Source organism: Sus scrofa, chromosome 18 (assembly GCF_054392235.1).
Source record: "Sus scrofa isolate SSC_HxYL_T2T_F1_AM1 chromosome 18, Sscrofa_HxYL_maternal_Yorkshire_Landrace_v2.0, whole genome shotgun sequence".
In the NCBI taxonomy this organism is placed as follows: Eukaryota; Metazoa; Chordata; class Mammalia; order Artiodactyla; family Suidae; genus Sus; species Sus scrofa.
The window spans coordinates 57,981,794-58,000,765 of record NC_139400.1 but is presented as its reverse complement, the minus strand read 5'-3'; the positions used below and the strand labels follow the sequence as shown (position 1 = coordinate 58,000,765).

The 18,972-nt window shown below is 55.0% G+C and overlaps 1 protein-coding gene and 1 long non-coding RNA gene across 7 annotated transcripts in view; one reads left to right on the top strand and one right to left on the bottom strand.

Moving 5' to 3' along the window:
* The window catches only part of TNS3 (tensin 3), a 232,623-nt gene that overhangs the window by 157,879 nt on the left and 55,772 nt on the right, over positions 1-18,972 (bottom strand). For 4 of the 6 annotated variants that reach the window (XR_014834141.1, XM_021079356.2, XM_085005686.1 and 1 more), the window contains exon 3: positions 16,415-16,452. The exons of the other annotated variants lie outside the window; for them this stretch is intronic. Coding sequence is in view for 1 of the 4 variants with exons in the window: in XM_021079352.2 (XP_020935011.2) it covers positions 16,415-16,452 (38 nt within the window). In the remaining 3 variants the exon portion in view is untranslated. The remainder of the gene's footprint in view (positions 1-16,414; positions 16,453-18,972) is intronic. 6 annotated transcript variants of the gene reach the window in all.
* LOC110257628 (uncharacterized) lies at positions 48-2,016 on the top strand. Its single transcript, XR_014834184.1, has 2 exons — positions 48-174; positions 1,182-2,016. It is a non-coding gene; the product is annotated as an uncharacterized LOC110257628 (long non-coding RNA).

The following is an 18,972-nucleotide window of genomic DNA, read 5'->3' as shown; positions in this document are numbered from 1 at the left end:
AAGGAAGCCCCGGCGAGGCCCCAGAGGCCTGCAGTGAATGGCCAGGTGGCGGCTCCGTGTGGGGCTGAGCCACCGTTACCAAGGACGACCACAAACAAACAGGGCTGGCCCGCCACACCTGGCTAGTGGCGCCTGCTGCCTGCTGGTATCAGCAACCTGTCCCGAAGCCGGCAGGTGAGCAGGTGAGGGAGACGGGGTGGGGGTGGAGAAGGGAGGCCCTGCACAGTGACTGTGACCCTGGCGGGTGGGAGTGGGGGCGAGTGTGAGTGTGTGAGGGAGGGTGTGAGGGTGTATGAGGGTGAAGGTGAGCATGGGGAGTGAAGGAAGGTGTGAGAGAGCATGAGTGTGAAAGAGTGTGTGAATGACTGTATGGGGGTGAGTGACGGCATGAGATTAAGTGTGTCAGTGTGTCTGCGTGCATCTAAGTGTGAAAGGCAGGGGGGTTGTTTGCTTTTTTTTTTTGGTTGTGCCCACATCATGCAGATATGCCTGGGCCAGGGATGGAACCCATGCCACAGCAGTGACAATACCAGATCCTCTTAGCTGCTAGGCCTCCAGAGAACTCCAGGCATGTGTTTGAAGCGCTTGCACGAGCACATGTGCACACACAGCATGTGTTTGAAGCGCTTGCACGAGCGCATGTGCACACACATGCACACACACCCAGCCCTGCACTTCACTTCCCAGGGGGAACCAGGGCTGTGGTCCCCCAGGGCTGACTCCGGCTCTGAGAGGCCCTTTCTCCAGGAGGAGTGACGGGCACCTGGGCTGATTCTGGAGGTCAATGCTAGAGGGAGACTAAAGGTCAGATTGACACGTGCCTTAGAGAGGTTTGTCTTCCTTCTCATCAGTGCCAGGAAACAAGGCATTCGGCTTTGTTGTCAATGGTTCTTATTAAATTTTACCTTGGACAAAGCTTGACATCTTCCCACCAGCATCCCCAAAAGCGCGCATGCGTCACTGGCACCCTGCATGTCACCGTGGGCTCAGAGCAGAGGTAAATCAGAGGACAACCTCTTCTCAACCGCCAGGAATTCCAAGTGCGCTGAGTCTCCTGGCGGAGCTTCACAGATGCCCGCGGACCTCGGTACCCTGGAGCGCGTGGCACGTACCTCCCGTTCGGCCGCGAGAGCCCCCAGCTTGGTCTCTCCTCCTGCCATTTTTTCCCACTTGTTTCCCAGGTAACTCCACCCACAGGTGAGCCCCCAGCTGGGCATCCAGCCGGCCTGAGCAGATCCAACTCACGCCAGGACCTTGGAAGGATGGGTCACCGCAACAGCAACAGCCAACAAGTCTCAAAATGCACTAAATAGAGACACACAGGCACCAAAAGTAACTCCATCTGCCATCACGTTGGTGCAAAATGGGCAAACCTGGCAGGTGAGCCAACTGGCCTGGCAGCAGGTTTGAAGGCAGTCAGCAGAGTTATACCAAGTAAAAAAGCACACAGAGCATCACTAAATAAAACCACTTTAGCACCGTAATTTGAATTCTAACAGAGGCTGTGCAAATTTGGGAGTAACGTTTCACTTTGTTTTATCTTTGCAAAAGTGATTCTTCTTTTTGAGGGGGCCGGTGCTGTGCCTGCGGCATGTGGAAATTCCAGGGCTAGGGATCAAACCCTCACAGCACAGCAGCAACCCGGGCCACTGCAGCGACAACACCGGACACCTGACCCACAAGTGCAAAGGTGATTATGAAGGAAACACACGATGAGATGAAGACCAAAGACTTTCCCACGTCAGCCTGTTGAGTCCCAGGCCACCGTCGCCATCTCATGGGCTGAACCAGGAGCTGGAGTGATGGATGCAGATCTGCCGGCCACAGGGACCTCACCGGAACAGGGGGCGACCCCTCCCTCATCTCTGCACAGAGCAGCACTCGAGCAGAAGGAGGCTTTCCCCAAGGAGCAGAATCTTTCTTATCACCTTGATTTTTCATTATTTTATAGCTTTACTTCTGGCACTGTACATTACTGATCAGAAAAGCAATAAGGCGTTTTCAGCACCCATCACAGATACCTGAGAAAAAAGTCCAATTATTTCTACTAGCATTACTAGCATTTATTATAAATGGGGGGTGGGTGGGTAGAATAATGAAAAGAGGAAAGCCCGCTCTCCCCCAGGGCTTATATTCTAAGAGGGGCACGTCTGCTAAAATGCCATCTCTTGGGCAGCTCGGGCCGCCGTAACCAACACCACGGCCTGGGCAGCTTCAACAGCCCTACCTCTCACCGTCCTGGAGGCTGGAGGTCGGAGACGGAGTGTCAGCCAGGGCTGGCTTCTCCTGAGCCCTCTCTCCTTGGTGTGCAGAAGCATCTCTGCTCTTCACCAGGAGGTCCCTCTGGGTGTCTGTCTCCTGATCTTTTCTTGTAAGGACACCAGGCATATGGGGTTACGGCGCCATCCGTATGACCTCACGTTACCTCCAGCCTCTCTTTAAAGACCCTATTTCCGGAGTTCCCGTCGTGGCCCAGTGGTTAACGAATCTGACTAGGAACCATGAGGTTGCGGGTTCGGTCCCTGCCCTTGCTCAGTGGGTTAAGGATCCGGCGTTGCCGTGAGCTGTGGTGTAGGTTGCAGACGCGGCTCGAATCCCACGTTGCTGTGGCTGTGGTGTAGGCCACAGCTCCGATTCGACCCCTAGCCTGGGAACCTCCATATGCCGCGGGAGTGGCCCAAGAAATGGCAAAAAGACAAAAAAAAAAAAAGACCCTATTTCCAAATCAGCACACATTCTGAGGTCCTGGGGGACGATGCTCCTCCCTATGCATGTGGGGAAGAGGGCACTTCAGCCTGGCACTGACCACCAGAGGCCTGCGCGGGCCAGTGCGGAACAAAGACCAACACAGGCCATCCTCCCAGGGCGGGGGCGGGGTGCTCCACGCAGGGCCCCGGGCTGGGCCGTGGGCCGTGGCCGGTCATTCCTCTGGGCTGGAGAGGCTCCAGCCCAACGTTCAGCATCACCCTCCAGAGAATGACAGAATCCACGAGAAGGGACGGCTGCCCAAATGCCGACCTTCGAGACTTTGTTAATATATTTGCTTCCTTCAAGAGCTTCTCCTTGACTTTATCAGGCATGACCCTGGAATCCCTAATGAGGTTCACATTCCTCGGGAAACTGTTCTCCCACTGAGCGTTAAAGCCCCATGTAGCCTGTCTAATCCCCATGAGAACACGCTGCCCTACAAACGCGGTGAAGCCTTCCGAGGAGCGGAAGAGAGAGCAGGAAAGTCACTGGAATCATTTCAATCTAGCTTCCCGTAAAGTTAACCATCAGCCAGCGAAGAGCGTGCCCTCTGGGGCGGGCCCTTACCAGATTCCTGGGTCTTATCTTTTTGAAAATCGAGGGGAGAAAAAAAAAAAAAAAGATGGCATCCCATGACTGATAAGATGCTAATGGCTTTTGCTGCAGAACCGGAAGGAAAAAACTCATCAATCCAAGCGAATGGCAGAAATATTTTAAAAATGAAGCTTCAGAAATCTTTCAGAAACTGTCTTATTTTTCTGATCATTTACAACACCAAGGATCATGACTTAACCAAAATGACTGGATCCAGTGCCATGAGAAGAAACCAGGGCTCCAGTTCAGAAGCATTCCCCACCGGCCATGTCAGGATCGGCCTGGAAAGGCATCACAAGGGATTGGTAATTAAGAATAATCAACAGACCCGCGTTGGCAAAGAGTTTCTATTTCAATTAATTACAGGGGCGCACCGGTTACTGCGACAGCAATGCCTGCACCCTATTTCCACTGCAGCTGGATCCTCAAAAGTGGGGGCATCACGTGGGTCTTGAGGTGATTCTGTCACACCCCCTCGAGGAGGGAACAAAGGCCAAGGGCAGGGAGGTGAGCAAGGGTTAGTAGGCCCGGAGATGCAGAGACTCCACGCGTGGCGGGGGGCGCCTTCCTTCCCTGCATCCCCACAGACACGGGGAGTGGAGGAAGGCAGCTCTCAATTGGCACCTTAAAGAGCACAGAGTGGGAGTTCCTGCTGTGGCTCAAGGGGATAAGAACCCGACACCGTGCGGATGCAGGTTCGATCCCCGGCCTCGCTCCGTGAGGTAAGGATCGGGCGTTGCCCTAAGCCGAGGCATAGGTCCCAGAAGCAGCTCAGAGTCAGTGCTGCCGTGGCTGTGGCGCAGGCTGGCCCCTGCAGCTCTGATGTGACCCCTAGCCCGGGAACGTCCATACGCCCCAGGTGCAGCCATAAAAGGAAGAGAAAAAAGAGCATCAGGTGTACTATGAGGTGACAGAAGGTGCTTAGAAGCCGATGGTGGAACAAAGAAAACGGGGGAGAGTATACATTGTCTGGGAGTCCACCGGCTTCAAGTGCAAAAGCCAGCAAACCCAAGCCGAGAGCAAGCAGGCGGGGGTCCACAGCAGCACAAAAGGGCTGCAGGGCGCCAGGCATGCTCCATCTCCCTGCCTGGGATGTGACCACACAGAGGGCGTCCACCGTCAAAACTCACCAGGCTGGACATTTATGAGAGGTGACCTTTCCAAAGGCATGCTTCAATTTTAAACCAACATTCATCTAGAAACCTAACATATACTTCGTTTCAAGTGCATGAGTCAGCTGGATAGAAGGGTAAAAGCTCAGGACTCTGACTCAGAGACTGACATTAAATCCCCCAGTGTCCCCTGCCCTCTCCTAGCCAGCCTGATCCACCCAGCAAGGCCTGGCTCTCCCAACTCAACCCACCTCGGCTGTGAAATGGGGCTCCTATCACCTCGCCGTGGGCTGTGAACCTGGAGAGACCACGAAAGGCTTTGACAGAATGACTATGGAATATACATACTATCAGATTGCTGGGGGGGGGGGGAGACCTGAGACCCTCCCAGAGGACAGAAGAGTGAGTTACGACCGTCACGTGGCGCTGGGAGAGCTCCGCCGTCTCTCCTGACACAGACATCACAGAGCAGCGCAGACTGTGTTTCCTGCCGACGCAGGGCTGGCTCTGTAATCACATCAGTAGGAGAGTAAGAGGCCATCTCCCTGGTGCCCTGGTCACCACGACAGGCTGCTGATTCCATGTGCCCACGACTGCAGGACACCCAGAGCCCCCCAGGATTCCACGTGCTCCCAGGAAGGAGCTGTCTGAATGGCACGCCTGGCAGCTAACGCAGAAAACAAGTCAACCGGTGGGGTTAGCGAGTGAAGGGCCACGTTTTGCTCTGGTTTATTCATATGCCCAAGATAAAGGTTAAAATCCTGGCTGATGAGACGGCACATGGGGACGACTGGATGGGACCCAAGCACCTGTGCCAGAACCTTCTCAAGGATGCCCAGCCCAGGGTCAGGGACGTGACGCTGCCCCGGCTCGCTCCTTTGTGGCCCCGGCTGGCATGCCCGCAAGGATCAGTGCTCCACAGGACAGGGACGGCCACACGAGTCCTTCTCTGGGACTGTTCCTGTCACCCCAGAAAGGGGCAGGGGCCTTTCCACCACACAGCTGCCTGAAGTAGAAGCAGCCCCAGGCCAGGGTGCATGCTGGCCCCAAGGTGTACAGGCTGCACGAGGCGCCCCAGCCTCCCCGGAGCTCGAGGACCCCGAGGGGCACTGGACCCTGCACCTCCTTTTTCCATCCCCGGGGCCCAGGATCATCTCGCCCCCCCGGGCCACCTCAGGCTGAGTCCTCTGCCAAGAAAACCCACCTCCCCCTTCCCATTCTGCCTACTTCAAGGCTGGACCAGAGGCGCCTCCTTCAGGAAACCCACAAATATGATGTGCTCTGTCCCCAACCAAGACCCCTCCACCCACCAAGCCCCTCCCCTCGCCTTCCCCTCTCCACCCACCCATCCTCTTCCCTCCCTCCCCCCTCTCCACCCACCAAGCCCCTCCCCTCGGACACCTAACATGGACAGCTGCATAGCCTGCAGGGACACAGGGAGAAGGACACCCCCCACCCCCAAAGAACACCAACCCTGTGTACAAGGTGGGTGGAGCCAGGAGAAACAGAACCAAGAGATGCACCAAAAATTCAGGACAAATGAAGTCCATGCTTCTGCTTTTTTTTAAGAGAAGAGCTTAGAAGTGATGTGACAAAGTGATGCGACAGCACCCCATGGCTTTTTAACACCTTCCTTCTTGTTATAAAAGGAAGGGAGAAAAGGCACAAACAGGAAAAAAAAATCACCATTTTTAAGAATGGAAATGATACACAAAGGGGGATAGCAAGGAAACTTCCCCCAAATATTTCGGCAACAGTGTTGAAGAATTACACAGCGCTGGTCTGGTTTTCGCCAACTGTTCTTTGATCCAGGGAAGGGCTGGCAAGAAAGGGAAAAAGGACAACTTTTCCTATCAAATTTTTATCAAATCTTAGAAGAAAAAAATTTTTTCTTTTTTTGCTTTTTTTAGGGCTGCACCCGAGGCATATGGAGGTTCCCAGGCTAGGGGTCCAATCAAAGCTGCAGCTGCCAGCCTACACCACAGCCACAGCAACGCAAGATCCTTAACCCACTGAGCGAGGCCAGGGATCCAACCTGCAACCTCATGGTTCCTAGTCGGATTCACTTCCACTGCGCCACGACAGGAACTCCAGAAAAAATTTTAAATTTAGCATTAGGCCCAGAAGGGTCAGCTCACTCACTGTAAATGTCCATATAATCATATTCCACTAAACCCACGGGAGCTCACCGGACGAGCCTAAACCTCCTCCACATTTACAAAATCCTGCCAATTCTGCCACCCAGGATCCCAAACAGAACCTAGAACTGGGGCAAGCCCGTCCCCATCTGCCCAGGCCACCAGCCCCACCTGCCAGGTTCTCCCTCAAACACCTGTGAGTGCCTTCCTGCTGCCCCTTTGCTGCAACCAGGTCCTCCCCAGGCAGCACTCTGCTTTGCAGGGGCCTCCTACCGCCAGGCAAGGCCCTCGCAGCGCACTCGCTGAAAATAAAGAAGACGGCCTCCAAAATGACGAGGGTTTCGATAAAGACTCTGGACTCCGAGTTTCTGACTTCTCAGCCCTCCTCCACAAGGAAGCGGTGGTGTGTTTACACTAAAGACCGTCTGGGAGTTCCCGCTATGGTGCAAGGGGATCAGCGGCATCTTGGGAGCGCTGGGACGCAGGTTCAATTCTCCAGCCCGGCACAGTGGGTTAAGGATCCAGTGTTGCTGCAACTGTGGCTTAGGTCACAACTGTGGCCTGGACCTGACCCCCGGCCCAGGAATTCCATATGCCGCAGGGGAAGGAAGGAAGGGAGAGAGGGAAGGAGGGGGAGGCGGGGGGGAGAAAGAGAGAACGAGAAAGAAAGGAAGAAAGAAAGAGGGAGGAAGGACAGAATAAAAAAATAATGTGAAACATAATTAAAAAAAAAAAAAAAAGACGGGCTAAGCAGAGGCAGGGGAGGCTGAGAGCCCAGAGTCCGGTGCTCAGCTCTGGTAGACCAGAAGGCCTACCGGCTCCGAAAGTTCCCGAGTGGGGGGTTGCAGGGGGCTTAGGAGCTGAAAGGTGCGGAGACACACGGGGCTGGTGAGAAGGTAAGAGTCAAAAATGCCTAGAAACACACAAAGATGAACTGCACCCGGATCCGCCCGGAGGACACCCATCCCAGGAGCTATTTCTGAGCTCGAAGGAAAAGAGGAGGCCGGCCCTTCCTGAATCCCTGCTCAAAATAACCCGCTTTACGAGAGACAAAACAAAGCACAGGGGGAAACGGGAGTTTAATTTTACAGATTAAAATGTGGGGGTGGGGATTCAAATGCTTCGCTGATTATTTTCATCCTGCTCTCAAAGGAGCCATGGGTTTTCTATTTAGGAAAACTCTCCGCCAGAAGCAGCCCCACGAAAATAAAACCGGCAGGTGGATTAGGACTGTTCTCCTCCGAGGATAACGGCCAGCGGGTTCAAGTGAGAGGTGCGGAGCTGCTGACGCAGACCCCCGACCCCCGCCGCCGTGAAACACTCCCAGAGGCTCACTGGGCATCACTGGAGGCAGGCGTGACCCAGTGACCCCAGCGCTGGCCCTCTGTCCTCACCCGGGTGGTGGTGCTGGCCACGGACACACGTGCTCAGAGGCAGGATGCGGGGTGCCAGGAGGCACGGGGTGTCCAAGGCCAAGGTGGGAGTGGGTCCAAAGCCATCAAGTGCCCTTGAGCACAAGGCCTGCAGAAGCACATGTCCCCAAAGCCCACCAGCATGTGCCCCCCACAGGGACAGGGACAATGAAGTCAGTACAGGCTTCTGTCACCTCTACCAGCCTGAACGCGGGGCTGGGGAGACAACGGAGGGAAAGAGCAACAGAGGGGTGACCTTGGATAATGAGAGGTGTCCCAGCCAGAGCTGGAACACACCCCCAAACCAAGAGAAAAGTTCCTGGAACCTGGATCCCAGGGTGTCACGACAAGCGTATGCTGAAGCTCGGAGGATGTGCTGTGGCGTCTAGAGAATGTTCCAGGGCCAAGGGAATACACTGCTTTACCCATTAATAGAGGACACGAGGCCTGCACTGACGGAGCTGCCATCAGAACCCCGACCAGGTCCGGAGCCCCTTCTCCAGTGGGTCCCACGGCTCAAGGGGCTGCTCCTGACAGCTACACATGGAAGTTTCCATTTTCTACTTTTTGTTCTCCCAAAATAAGGGCAGGTGCAGGGAAAGAATCACCTATAAGAGCGGCATGAACTGGAGAGCGCAGAGAGGAAAAGAAGATCCACCAAGCTTTTTCTTGCTTTTGTTGACATTCGAGTGACAGGTGCCCACAGCAGCCTGGCCCCAGGGCCGCTCTCCTGGGCACCAAGTTCCCGGCTGCATGAGGTCCCTTCCACAGCTGGCTCTGCCCTGCCGCCTGACGGGGCCGGGACACATCTGTCACTGTCATCACCAGGGTGCCGTCTGCTTTGAATCAAGGGGCCTCGTGGACCCAAATGCCCTTACTGTCATCAGAGCCTGGCTGCCTGGGTCAGATGGCACTACCCTCCGGATGCCCTGCAGGTGGACACCTGCCCCCTCTCTGCCCTCGGCCTTGGGGAGCTGGCTTGCTTGATTACGTTTGATCCTCTCCCAGGTAACTAAGTCCCCTTTGCACAACAGGGGGGCCCCATAATAAACCGGAATCCACTTGCTAAAAATACTTCAAACCATCACTGCTACCGTTCCATTCCTCCCGTCCCCCCAAGTCCTACAGGTGTGGGGGACACAGGGCACTGGCTCATTTGTCACACAGGCCTCACCCAGTGCTCTCTCTATAAAGGACCAAAGATGCACGGGCCAAAGATGATGGTGCAGGAAGGGCTGTTTTTGAAGGAATCTTCTAGAACGTACACACTTAAATTTGTTGGAAGCTCTTTACAAGTCACCTTGAGACACTACCCATATATTCCAACAATTGCATTATTCATTAAAACAAAGCTGACAAAACCAAAACCCTGTTGGAACAGGGTTTTGAGGTGCTGAGTCAGGTCCCAGAGAAGACAGGTGGGACTGCAGGCAGGGGCAACCGACCTGCACGTCCCAGCACCCGCAGTCACGGGATTGATCAACCACCAAGTCCTCCCCAAAAGCACGGAGCCTTGCTGCGGATGAAGTCACAAAAACATGTGTTCCCAGAATGTCAAAAGGTATTCTGAGAAACTTGAGCAGTGCTCAGTCTCAGGCGCCCCTCCCCTCACAGATGACATCTGCAGCCAGGAATCTGTGACAACTGGCCCCGGTGGACTCCCCCACCCAGGGGGCATGGCTCCAGGGGAGTCAGGCTGGAGTGAGAAGGATGTGGCTCAAAAGCAGGTTCCCAGGGCACCTCCACTGTCTAGTCTAAATAACAGCTGCAGAGTTTCCTGGCAGCTCAGCATGTTAAGGATCCGGCATTGTCACTGCTGTGGCTCAGGTGGACAACTGCGGCGCAGGTTCGATCTCTGGCCCAGGAACTTCCACATGCTGCAGCACGTGTGGCCGAAATAAGTGGAGAGATAGATAGATGACAGATAGATAGATAGATAGAAGACAGACAGACAGACAGGTAACAGAGTGCAGCTGGACAGGCAGCAGCCCGGGCTCTCCTCCTGCTAACTAGGTAACTAGCCTAATGGAGTAGCCAGCGGGTAAGAGCAGTTTCACTAGGTGCCTCTGGAAGCTGCCACATCAGCCACAACACAATGTGGAATGAAAAATGATGACGTACTGAAAACAGAACGTGGAAAGGACGTGATTTATTTAAAACACGTATATTTCAAAAGAAGATTAATTCCCTTCTGAGCTTTTTGGGGGCAGGGCTAGTGAATCCCACATAAACAGAGCTTAACCCTAGGCCATATTCCAGAGCAAATCAGCCACGATGGAATGACACTGTCAACATCGCAGCCACTTGGTCCTGTCACCCGGCCACATGCCTGTTTCCTCTTGTGTAAAATGGTGAACGCAGTGCCTGCAGGCCCGTCCAGTGCCCAGCAGGGTCTGAAGTGCCAGCAGAAGAAGGTGCCAGAACTACCCCTGGCAGTGTTGCTCAGGGGACAAACTTCTCCCATTCGCAGTGGCTCCATCCTGCTGGCCACCTTCAGGTCCCAGACAGTTCCAAGACCCCACAATGGAGGCCCCTGCTTGGCCCAGATTATTTAGGGTTGAAAAACATGAATTCCTGTACAAAGGAAATGGCCCTGCTTATATAAAATAGCACTTTGCTAGTGCAGCTGCACGCGGCTTGCTGACTGCAGGAGCTGACCCAGAGCCCGTGCCACGGCTTCGCTGGTAGGAATTCGCATGTGGGGCTGTTCCCCAAATCCTGGGCCTCAGAGTAACAGTTTCAGTGGGACGACAGCCACAGCCATGAATATACCTGTAGCAACGTGACTTTCTTCTTTTTTTTTTTTTTTTTTAGGGCCACACTTGTGGCCTATGGAACTCCCCAGGCTAGGGGTCCAATCAGCACTGCAGCCACTGGCCTACGCCACAGCCACAGCCACCCCAGATCCAACTGGCATCTGCGACCTACAACACAGCTCATGGCAACGTCAGATCCTTAACCCACCGAGCAAGGCCGGGGATCGAACCCGTGTCCTTATGGATACTAGCCAGGTTCATTAGCAGTGAGCCACGACGGGAACTCCCTAAAGTGATTTTCTTCTAATTATAATGAGTCAGGAAAAAAAATGGTGAGGACAGTCTACCAGGAAGGGGAACTTACAGGAAAAGGAATAAAAATACCCAGAAGAAGAGCTGAACTTCACAATTCTTCATGGCTCTTTTGACTCGAGTGATAAATTGCAAAAATAAAAACCAAGATAGGGAAGCAACGAGATGTCCTTTGGGGGGTGAATGCACAAATAAACCATACATCCAGACAATGGCATATGATTCAGCAGTTTAAAAAAAAAAAAAAAAAAAAAGAGTTCCCACTGTGGCTCAGCGGGTTAAGAACCTGACACTGTCTCTGTGAGGAGGCCGTTTCAATCCCTGGCCTCACTCAGTGGGTTAAAGATCCAGCGTTGACACAAGCTACAGTGTAGGTCACAGATGTGGCTCAGATCTAGTATTGCTGTGACCATGCTGTAGGCTGGCAGCTGCAGCTCCGATGCAACCCCGAGCCTGGAAACCTCCATGTGCGGCAGGTGTGGTTGTAAAAAAAAAAGGAAAAAGGGGGGGGGCTATCAGGCCACTAAAAGGCATGGGGGAGGAGTTCCAGTCGTGGCTCAGTGGTTAAGGAATGCGACTAGGAACCATGGCCTCGCTCAGTGGGCGAAGGATCTGGCATTGCCATGAGCTATGGTGTAGGTTGCAGACGCAGCTCAGATCCTGCCTGGCTGTGGCTGTAGCGTAGGCCGACAGCTGTAGCTCCGATTCGAGCCCTAGCCTAGGAACCTCCATATGCCGCGGGTGTGGCCCTAAAAAGCAAAACACAGAAAATCAACAGCCAGACGTTAAAACACAGGCCCAGGTCTGTCTAACAGAGGTGGATAAACGGACTCCTCAAACTGGCCTGGCCTCCCCGTGGGTCCTGGGCAGGTGGCAGGCCTCCGCGGACCTGTGGTCAGCGAGCTACATCTGGTTACAGCCTGGCCAAAGCAAACCTAGAAACAGTTGTTGAATTGAGCAGCTTAAAAATTAACCGCCTCCTCCCTTAGCGCAGGGAATGCGAGGAGGCGGGGAGAGACGTGTAAACACTGACTGAGCAGGCAGGCGGTGTGACTCTTAAAGTCCCAGGGCCACCTGTAAGGCTGGAGCAAGGACAGGAAGCCCCCCAGAGAGGCTGTGACATCAAAGATAGAAAAGCAAAGGCGAAGCTGGTTTCCGCGACTTCCGGGCACCGTTAGCAGACAATCCAGGCCATCCCTGGCCAGACATGGAGCTGTGCCACCTCACATCACCCCCAAACCACCCTGCTGGATCCCCATCTGCCACCATATTTCTTTTCTTTTCTTTTTTTAATTTTATGGCTGCACCCACAGCCTATGGAAGTTCCCAGGCCAGGACTGAATCTGAGCCACAGCTGTGACCTATGCCGCAACTGCAGCTTTGCTGGATCCCTTAGCCCGCTGTGCTGGGCCGGGAATCGAACCAGTGCCTCTGCATCCACCTAAGCCACTGAAGTCAGATTTTTTGCAAGTGTCTTTTTTTATTTTTTTTAGGGCCACACCCATGGCATATGGAGGTTCCCAGACTAGGGGTCGAGTCAGAGCTGGGCCCTAGCTCACGGCTCCACGTCCCTTCCTGAGCCCCTTTTCTGCAGGGTGGCTCTCTTCTTCCACGTCACCCGCTCTACCAAGGGGACATCCTGAGCCAGGTCTGGAGCCTCCCTGATGGTGGCCCTGGTGGCAGCACAGTGACGATGGCAGCAGGGTTCACCACACGCGAACATGCTGGGGAAGGGGGGTTGTTCCCAGCACAGAGGGGACCCACAGCCACACCATCCCAGAGTCAGTAAGTGGACGAATGGGCCAGACATTAGGCCAAAGTCTATATATATATATATATATATATATATATATATATATATATATATACATATACACATACATATATATACATTCTCTTTAGCATATGGAAGTTCCCAGGCTAGGGGTTGAATCAGCGCTCCAGCTGCCAGCCCACACCACAGCCACAACAACAGGGCATCCAAGCCGCGTCTGTGACCTACACCGCAGCGCACGGCAATGCAGGATCCTTAACCCACTGAGTGAGGCCAGGGATCGAACCTGCGTCCTCATGGTTCCTAGTCGGGTTCGTTACCACTGAGCCACGACGGGAACTCCCAAAGTCTACGTCCTTGACCATAGCTTCACCCAGGCTCTCGTGGTCTCCAGAGAATTCCGGGCACCCACAGTCACGCACAGACGTGCGGTGATCAAGGACCCGGCCATCCAGGAGAGCCCCGTCTCAGCTCCTGGGAGACGCAGCTGCCCCAACCCCACCCCTGCTCCCCCTCATCTCCAAGGGCGGCTGTGAATTTCTGGCCCTCGTCTGCCCAGAAGCAAGAGCGTTATGGGTTGAGAATAAGAAGGGTCTTTGTTACTGCTGGTGGCATTCCCTCCTGCCATTCAAAGCTACATTATCGAGAAAAATGACAACGGATACATGTCCCCCCATCATGATCTAATGAGAATAAAAGCTTATCTCTCCCTAGCAAGCTGCCAATGACTGTGGCTAGAAATGCCATAATCAGTGATAGTTAAGACTTTTGGAATATTCTTTGAACCAAAGAATTCAATCCTCTAAGTAGCTGGCACCGGGCCTCCGTTAAGAAACAGTGCCAAGAGCAGTGGGGCTCGGTCTGCAGCTGCGGCTCAGGAGTGGCCGTGCCAGCCAGAGTGTCACAGGAGCCACACATAGGCACAGGCACACGTGCACAGACAGGCCGTGCTTCTGGGGGTGGCTCTGCCCTCTGTATGCCCCCCAACTCCAGCATGACAAGTCACAAGCTACACAGGACAAGGCTCACTACAACTGAGACCCACAGGGGCCAGGGCGCTTCTAAATGCTTACGAGGCGAGTGGGGACAAAGGCCTCCAAGGTGGTGTCTCGCCCTCGTCCACTGCACATAGGAGTCTCTGCTCCGTCAGTCACTTAGGTCACAGCACACAGCACACTGGAGAAAAGAGCCCAACCACGGGCAAAGCAGACCTAACATAAACCGAGGTCAGAAATTAAAAAAAGAAAACGTAGCTCCCATTGTGGCTCGGGGGTTAAGAACCCGACATAGGAGTTCCTGTGGTGGCACAGAGGAAACGAATCCCACTAGGAACCATGAGGTTTCGGGTTCGATTCCTGCCCTCGTTCAGCGGGTTAAGGACCCGGCGTTGCCGTGAGCTGTGGGGTAGGTCGCAGATGCAGCTCAGATCTGGCATTGCCGTGGCTCTGGCATAGGCCAGCAGCTGTAGCTTCAATTAGACTCCTCACTGGGAACCTCCATATGCTGTGGGTGTGGCCCTAAAAAGCAACAAAAAAAAAAGAACCTGTATCCATGAGGCTGCGGGTTCGATCCCTGGCCTCGCTCAATGGGATGCGGATCTGGCACTGTCACAAGCTGCAGTGTAGGTCTCAGAGGCACTTGGATTTGGTGTTGCTGTGGCTGTGGCTGTGGCACAGGGGCGGCTGCAGCTCCACTTCAGCCCCTAGCCCGGAACTTCCATATGCCATGGGTGCAGCCTAAAAGGAAAAAACAAAAGGAAAAATCATCCACGGCCACGCCTATGGGTGAGTGGGAGCAAGGGCCTCGGCCAGAAAAGAGGAAGCCTTCTCCACAGTGAGGCCGGAAGTGGCAGCAGAAGTGTCCCAAAGCCCCACCACTGGGCCGGGTCTTGAAACGACTAAAACCCACATCATGTGACATCTGAACGGGGCAGTGGGGGTTGTCGGCTTGGGGGCTGGTAACGGGTACCCAGCGCGGAGCTGCACCCAGCCTCTCTCCCCTTCTGCAACTGTCCCAAATGCTTCCTAACAAAGGTTCAAGAAGAAAAGTCATTTAATCTCTTTCTTGGAAAAAAAAAAAAAAAAAAAAAAAGCAAGGCTCGGGTTGAATTGGAGCTGCAGCCACTGCCTACACCACAGCCATGGCAACACCAGCTCTGAGGGCGTCTGAGACCCACGCCGCAGCTCGCGACAATGCCGGATCCTCATCCCTCTGAGTGAGGCCAGGGATCGAACCGCATCCTCGTGGACACTACGTCGGGTTCTTAACCCCCTGAGCCACAATGGGAACCCAGCACGGAGCCGCACCCAGCCTCGCCCCTTCTGCAACTGTCCCAAACGCTTCCTAACAAAGGTTTAAGAAGAAAAGTCATTCAGTCTCTTTCTTGAAAAAACAGCAGGGCTAGACCCACCTGTGAGTTTTCCAGCTTTGTGTGTGTGCACCTGTGTGTGTGTGTGTGTGTGTGTACCCGCGTGGGTACACTGTGTGCACGTGTGTGAACTGCATGTGTTGGTGCATGCAGGCACATGTGTGAACTTCATGTCTGCATGCATGAGTGTCGCGTGTGGGGGTGAATGTGTGTGCGTGCGCGTGCGCGTGCCTGTGTGTGTGGTGGGAAGAGTGGGGACACCCGGGTCCTGGTCTGTACACGGAGGTCACACGCACGTGAGGCCAGCTCGACCCCAAGAAGCCCGGCTCCCGCACACGTTCCTTCTGCCCAGAGCCCGAGGACCCACTGGGAATCCGAATTCTCAGGAACCACTCACCCGAGCAGCAACAAAACCCCAAGATTCTCTAAAACCCCATCTCCCTGGACCTCCAGCCACAGGGGCAGCCTGTGGGGCACATGAGGGGGTCCCACAGAGGCGGGGCCCAGGCCCCTCCGAGGGTTATATCACATCCGCAAATGGTGGGGGTGCAGACGCTGAGAGCCAAGCAGAAAAGCAGGGCCCCATCCAGGGGTGCCTTCGGCTCCCACGTGCCACCTCAGGGCTCCTCACTCCCCCGTAATCAAAGTCCGACGCCCAACCCAGCACATCCTGGCCCCCAGCATTCGTGGGTACCATCCAGCAATCGAAGCACCCCCCCCACACACACACACACAGGGAATCCACAAACACAGGACATCTGTCTTGATTCAGGGTCCCCAGACTTCCATGACAGCCTGAAAACCCCTCAAGAAGAAGCCAGAAAAATCCTCAAGGCCAGGCGTCGTCCCCGGACCTTATCCCTGCCCCTCTGCGCCCTAAAGAGCAGCATGTCGACGTGACTAGAACGAAGAGTCACTTGTGGAGGAAGGGCTGCGACCTGGCCGGGACAAAATGACCCAATTCTTCCCTGAAACCAAATTCGCGAGAGTTATTTTTCGATAATGAAAAACATGGATTTCATAGCTCCTCGGTTGATTCTAAGATGAAAACTATACACGCTATCGGAAAGCATCTAGCAGCCGTTTCTGAAGCGTTTCGTTTCCGTGGCCACAGTCCAAAGCGGGCCCCTGGCGCGCACATCATTCAACGCGGGCCAACTCGGCTCCAGGCGCCCCCGGGGAGAGCAACGCGACACTTACCGCGGCTTCACATGGCTGGTGGCAGGCGTACTTGCAGGCTGCGAGAGAAAGAGAAAAAAGGCGTGTGTTGAGCGCTCGCTCAGGACTCTCTACGTCTCCAAACTCTCAGTCCTCGAAAGCGGCCGGACCGAGGGAGGTTTGCCGCTGAAGATGCAGCGCCGACGTGTATCGTGATGCCCAGGAGCCCGGCCAACCCTGCGGGGTCGGCAACGGCGCCGATGGAGCAGGGGACCCGGGGGAGCGGTTACAAGCACACCAGCTTTCCCAGGGTCCCCGAAGGAGAAAGGCAGTGAATCTGAGCAGGAGAAAGCATCCGTGTTTGCCTGGAAATGACAGCCTCTCGCCGAAAAAAAGAGAAACTTGAAAATGCCCCAGAAGAATCAGGATGGGTGCCTTTAAATTAGGGAGAAGCTGTGGACCTCTGAGGTCCACGCTCCCTGCACTTCCGGACAAGCTCAGAGCTGGTGGTCAGCACAAACCCACATCGACATTCCTGCGGGGACCCTGCAGCCCGGCCGCTGTGTGGACTGAGGGACCCGTGTGTCGGTGCCGAGGCCCCCACAATGCAGCCTGAGAGCCGGAACCAAAGCGGATTTCACAGGCCAGCCCTCCAGAAGCTGCAGCTGTGCTGGCAGCACAGGAACGCCTGTCCCTCCACGGGGGCTGGGGCACGGCGCTTCCAGGCAGACAGCAGGCCTGGGAGGAGAGGCAGAACGAAGCATTTGCACCACATGAGCCCGGTGCGGGCTCCCCAGGCGGGCTCCAGGCGGGCATCTGTCTGGTGACCCCCAAGGGGCAGCTGGGGGATGGGGGGTAGGGTCCCAGACTTGGGGGCACGTGACCTGAGGGCTTCCTGGTCCTGTCCAGCTGGGCTGCCCTGGGCAGGACCAGCGACCTCTCTGGGCTTCTGTTTCCTCCCATGGGATTATCTCGATGCCAAGAGGGGACCATTCAAGGGACCCTGCTTTGAAACTACAAAGTACAAGGTCAACGTACTTTGAATGTGTGGGGTCCAGAAAGCAAACGGCGGCCCCAGAGGTCAGGAGACAGCCCCCGATCCTGGCCAGCACTTCAGGGCTCAAACTCCCCCCACCCCCCGGCCCCCATACGTCCCCTCTCTTGTCTCTGAGCTGGGAACAGATATCTGGAACTCGCAGTCCACATGGGACTAAACGAGCGTGGAACGAAGTTACCCGGTCCAAGGCTGGGGCTCCTGGAACAGGGAAGAGCTGGGGTCTTTATCTTTGCAAGATTTTTTTTTTTTTTTTTTGGGCTTCTTGGGCTGCACTCACATCATGTGGGGAGGTTCCCAGGCTAGAGGTCCAATGGGAGCTGCAGCCACCAGCCTACACCACAGCCACAGCAACATGGGATCTGAACCGCATCTGCGACCTACACCACAGCTCACGGCAACGCCGGATCCTTAACCCACTGAGCGAGGCCAGGGATCGAACACGCGTCCTCATGGATGCTAGACGGGTTCATTCACCACTGAGCCACGATGGGAACTCCAGGATCTATTTTTTAAATTGCCTTTCTAGGCATCCGGGGTGTGTGAAAAGATTCACAAAGACAAGTATTTATTCTCCATCTTCTAATGGGCCCACCCTGCAGGGAGTAATGTTCTAATAGAGAGAAGCCGGCCCTCTGGAATAAAAGGGGTTTTCACATCAAATTAAACTCTCAGAGAGAGGGACAGGCAGGGACCAGAGGCCAGCAGGAAGGACTGAGAGAGAGAAGAAGGCAGCTGGGGGGCTCCCTCTGGCCTTTGAGTAAGTGACGAGGAGCAGAAGGGCAGGTGACAACTCGCCCTGGGCCCATAGGAAGCTCTGTCCACACACACACTGCACGGGCGGCCCGCACCGCTCGGCAGCTTGGACAGGAGCACGGTCCCACGTGATGGTGACCCCGAGATGACCTCAGGGATCTTCCTGGCGCCCTGGCCCCGTGCGGCCCCCTCACACAGTGACAGAGCCTGCTCTGTGAGCAGGCAGATGGCAGAGGGCGTGGCGAGTGACTTCTGCCCTGGCCTCCTGGGTCCTTCCCCACCAGCCCCAGGGGCCCAGGTACCAAGCTGTGAGGGCACCAAGGCAGCCCTGGGGAGGGGGTCCACATTCCCACAGCCAGCACCACCTTGCCAGCCATGTAGGAGGCCACCAGCCTCAGGAGAGCCTTCAGATGAGGCAGCTTCTTAAGCGACGCTGAGCCAGCACTGCCCAGCTGCGTGACTCCCCAGTTCCTGATCCACAGAAGCCGTGAGAACAGAAGCTACCGTCCCGGTGAGTCACTAACTTTGGGGTTAATTATGCAGCACCAGATAATTAATACAATAAACCAATTCGACCCAAAAAGGGGCTCCGGTCAGTGGAAGCATGGTGACAGCGGTGTGACATATTCACGGCAGATGGCCAGCTAGGAACCACCTGACAGGGAGAAGGAGTGCAGGGTGCCGGGCCCGGCTGCACCCTGCAGGCTGGGAGTCCTCGCTTTGCACCCGGCCTTTCCAACAGAGTATAAACACTGCCGGGGACCGTGTCCAGACCCAGTTTCCAATCCTG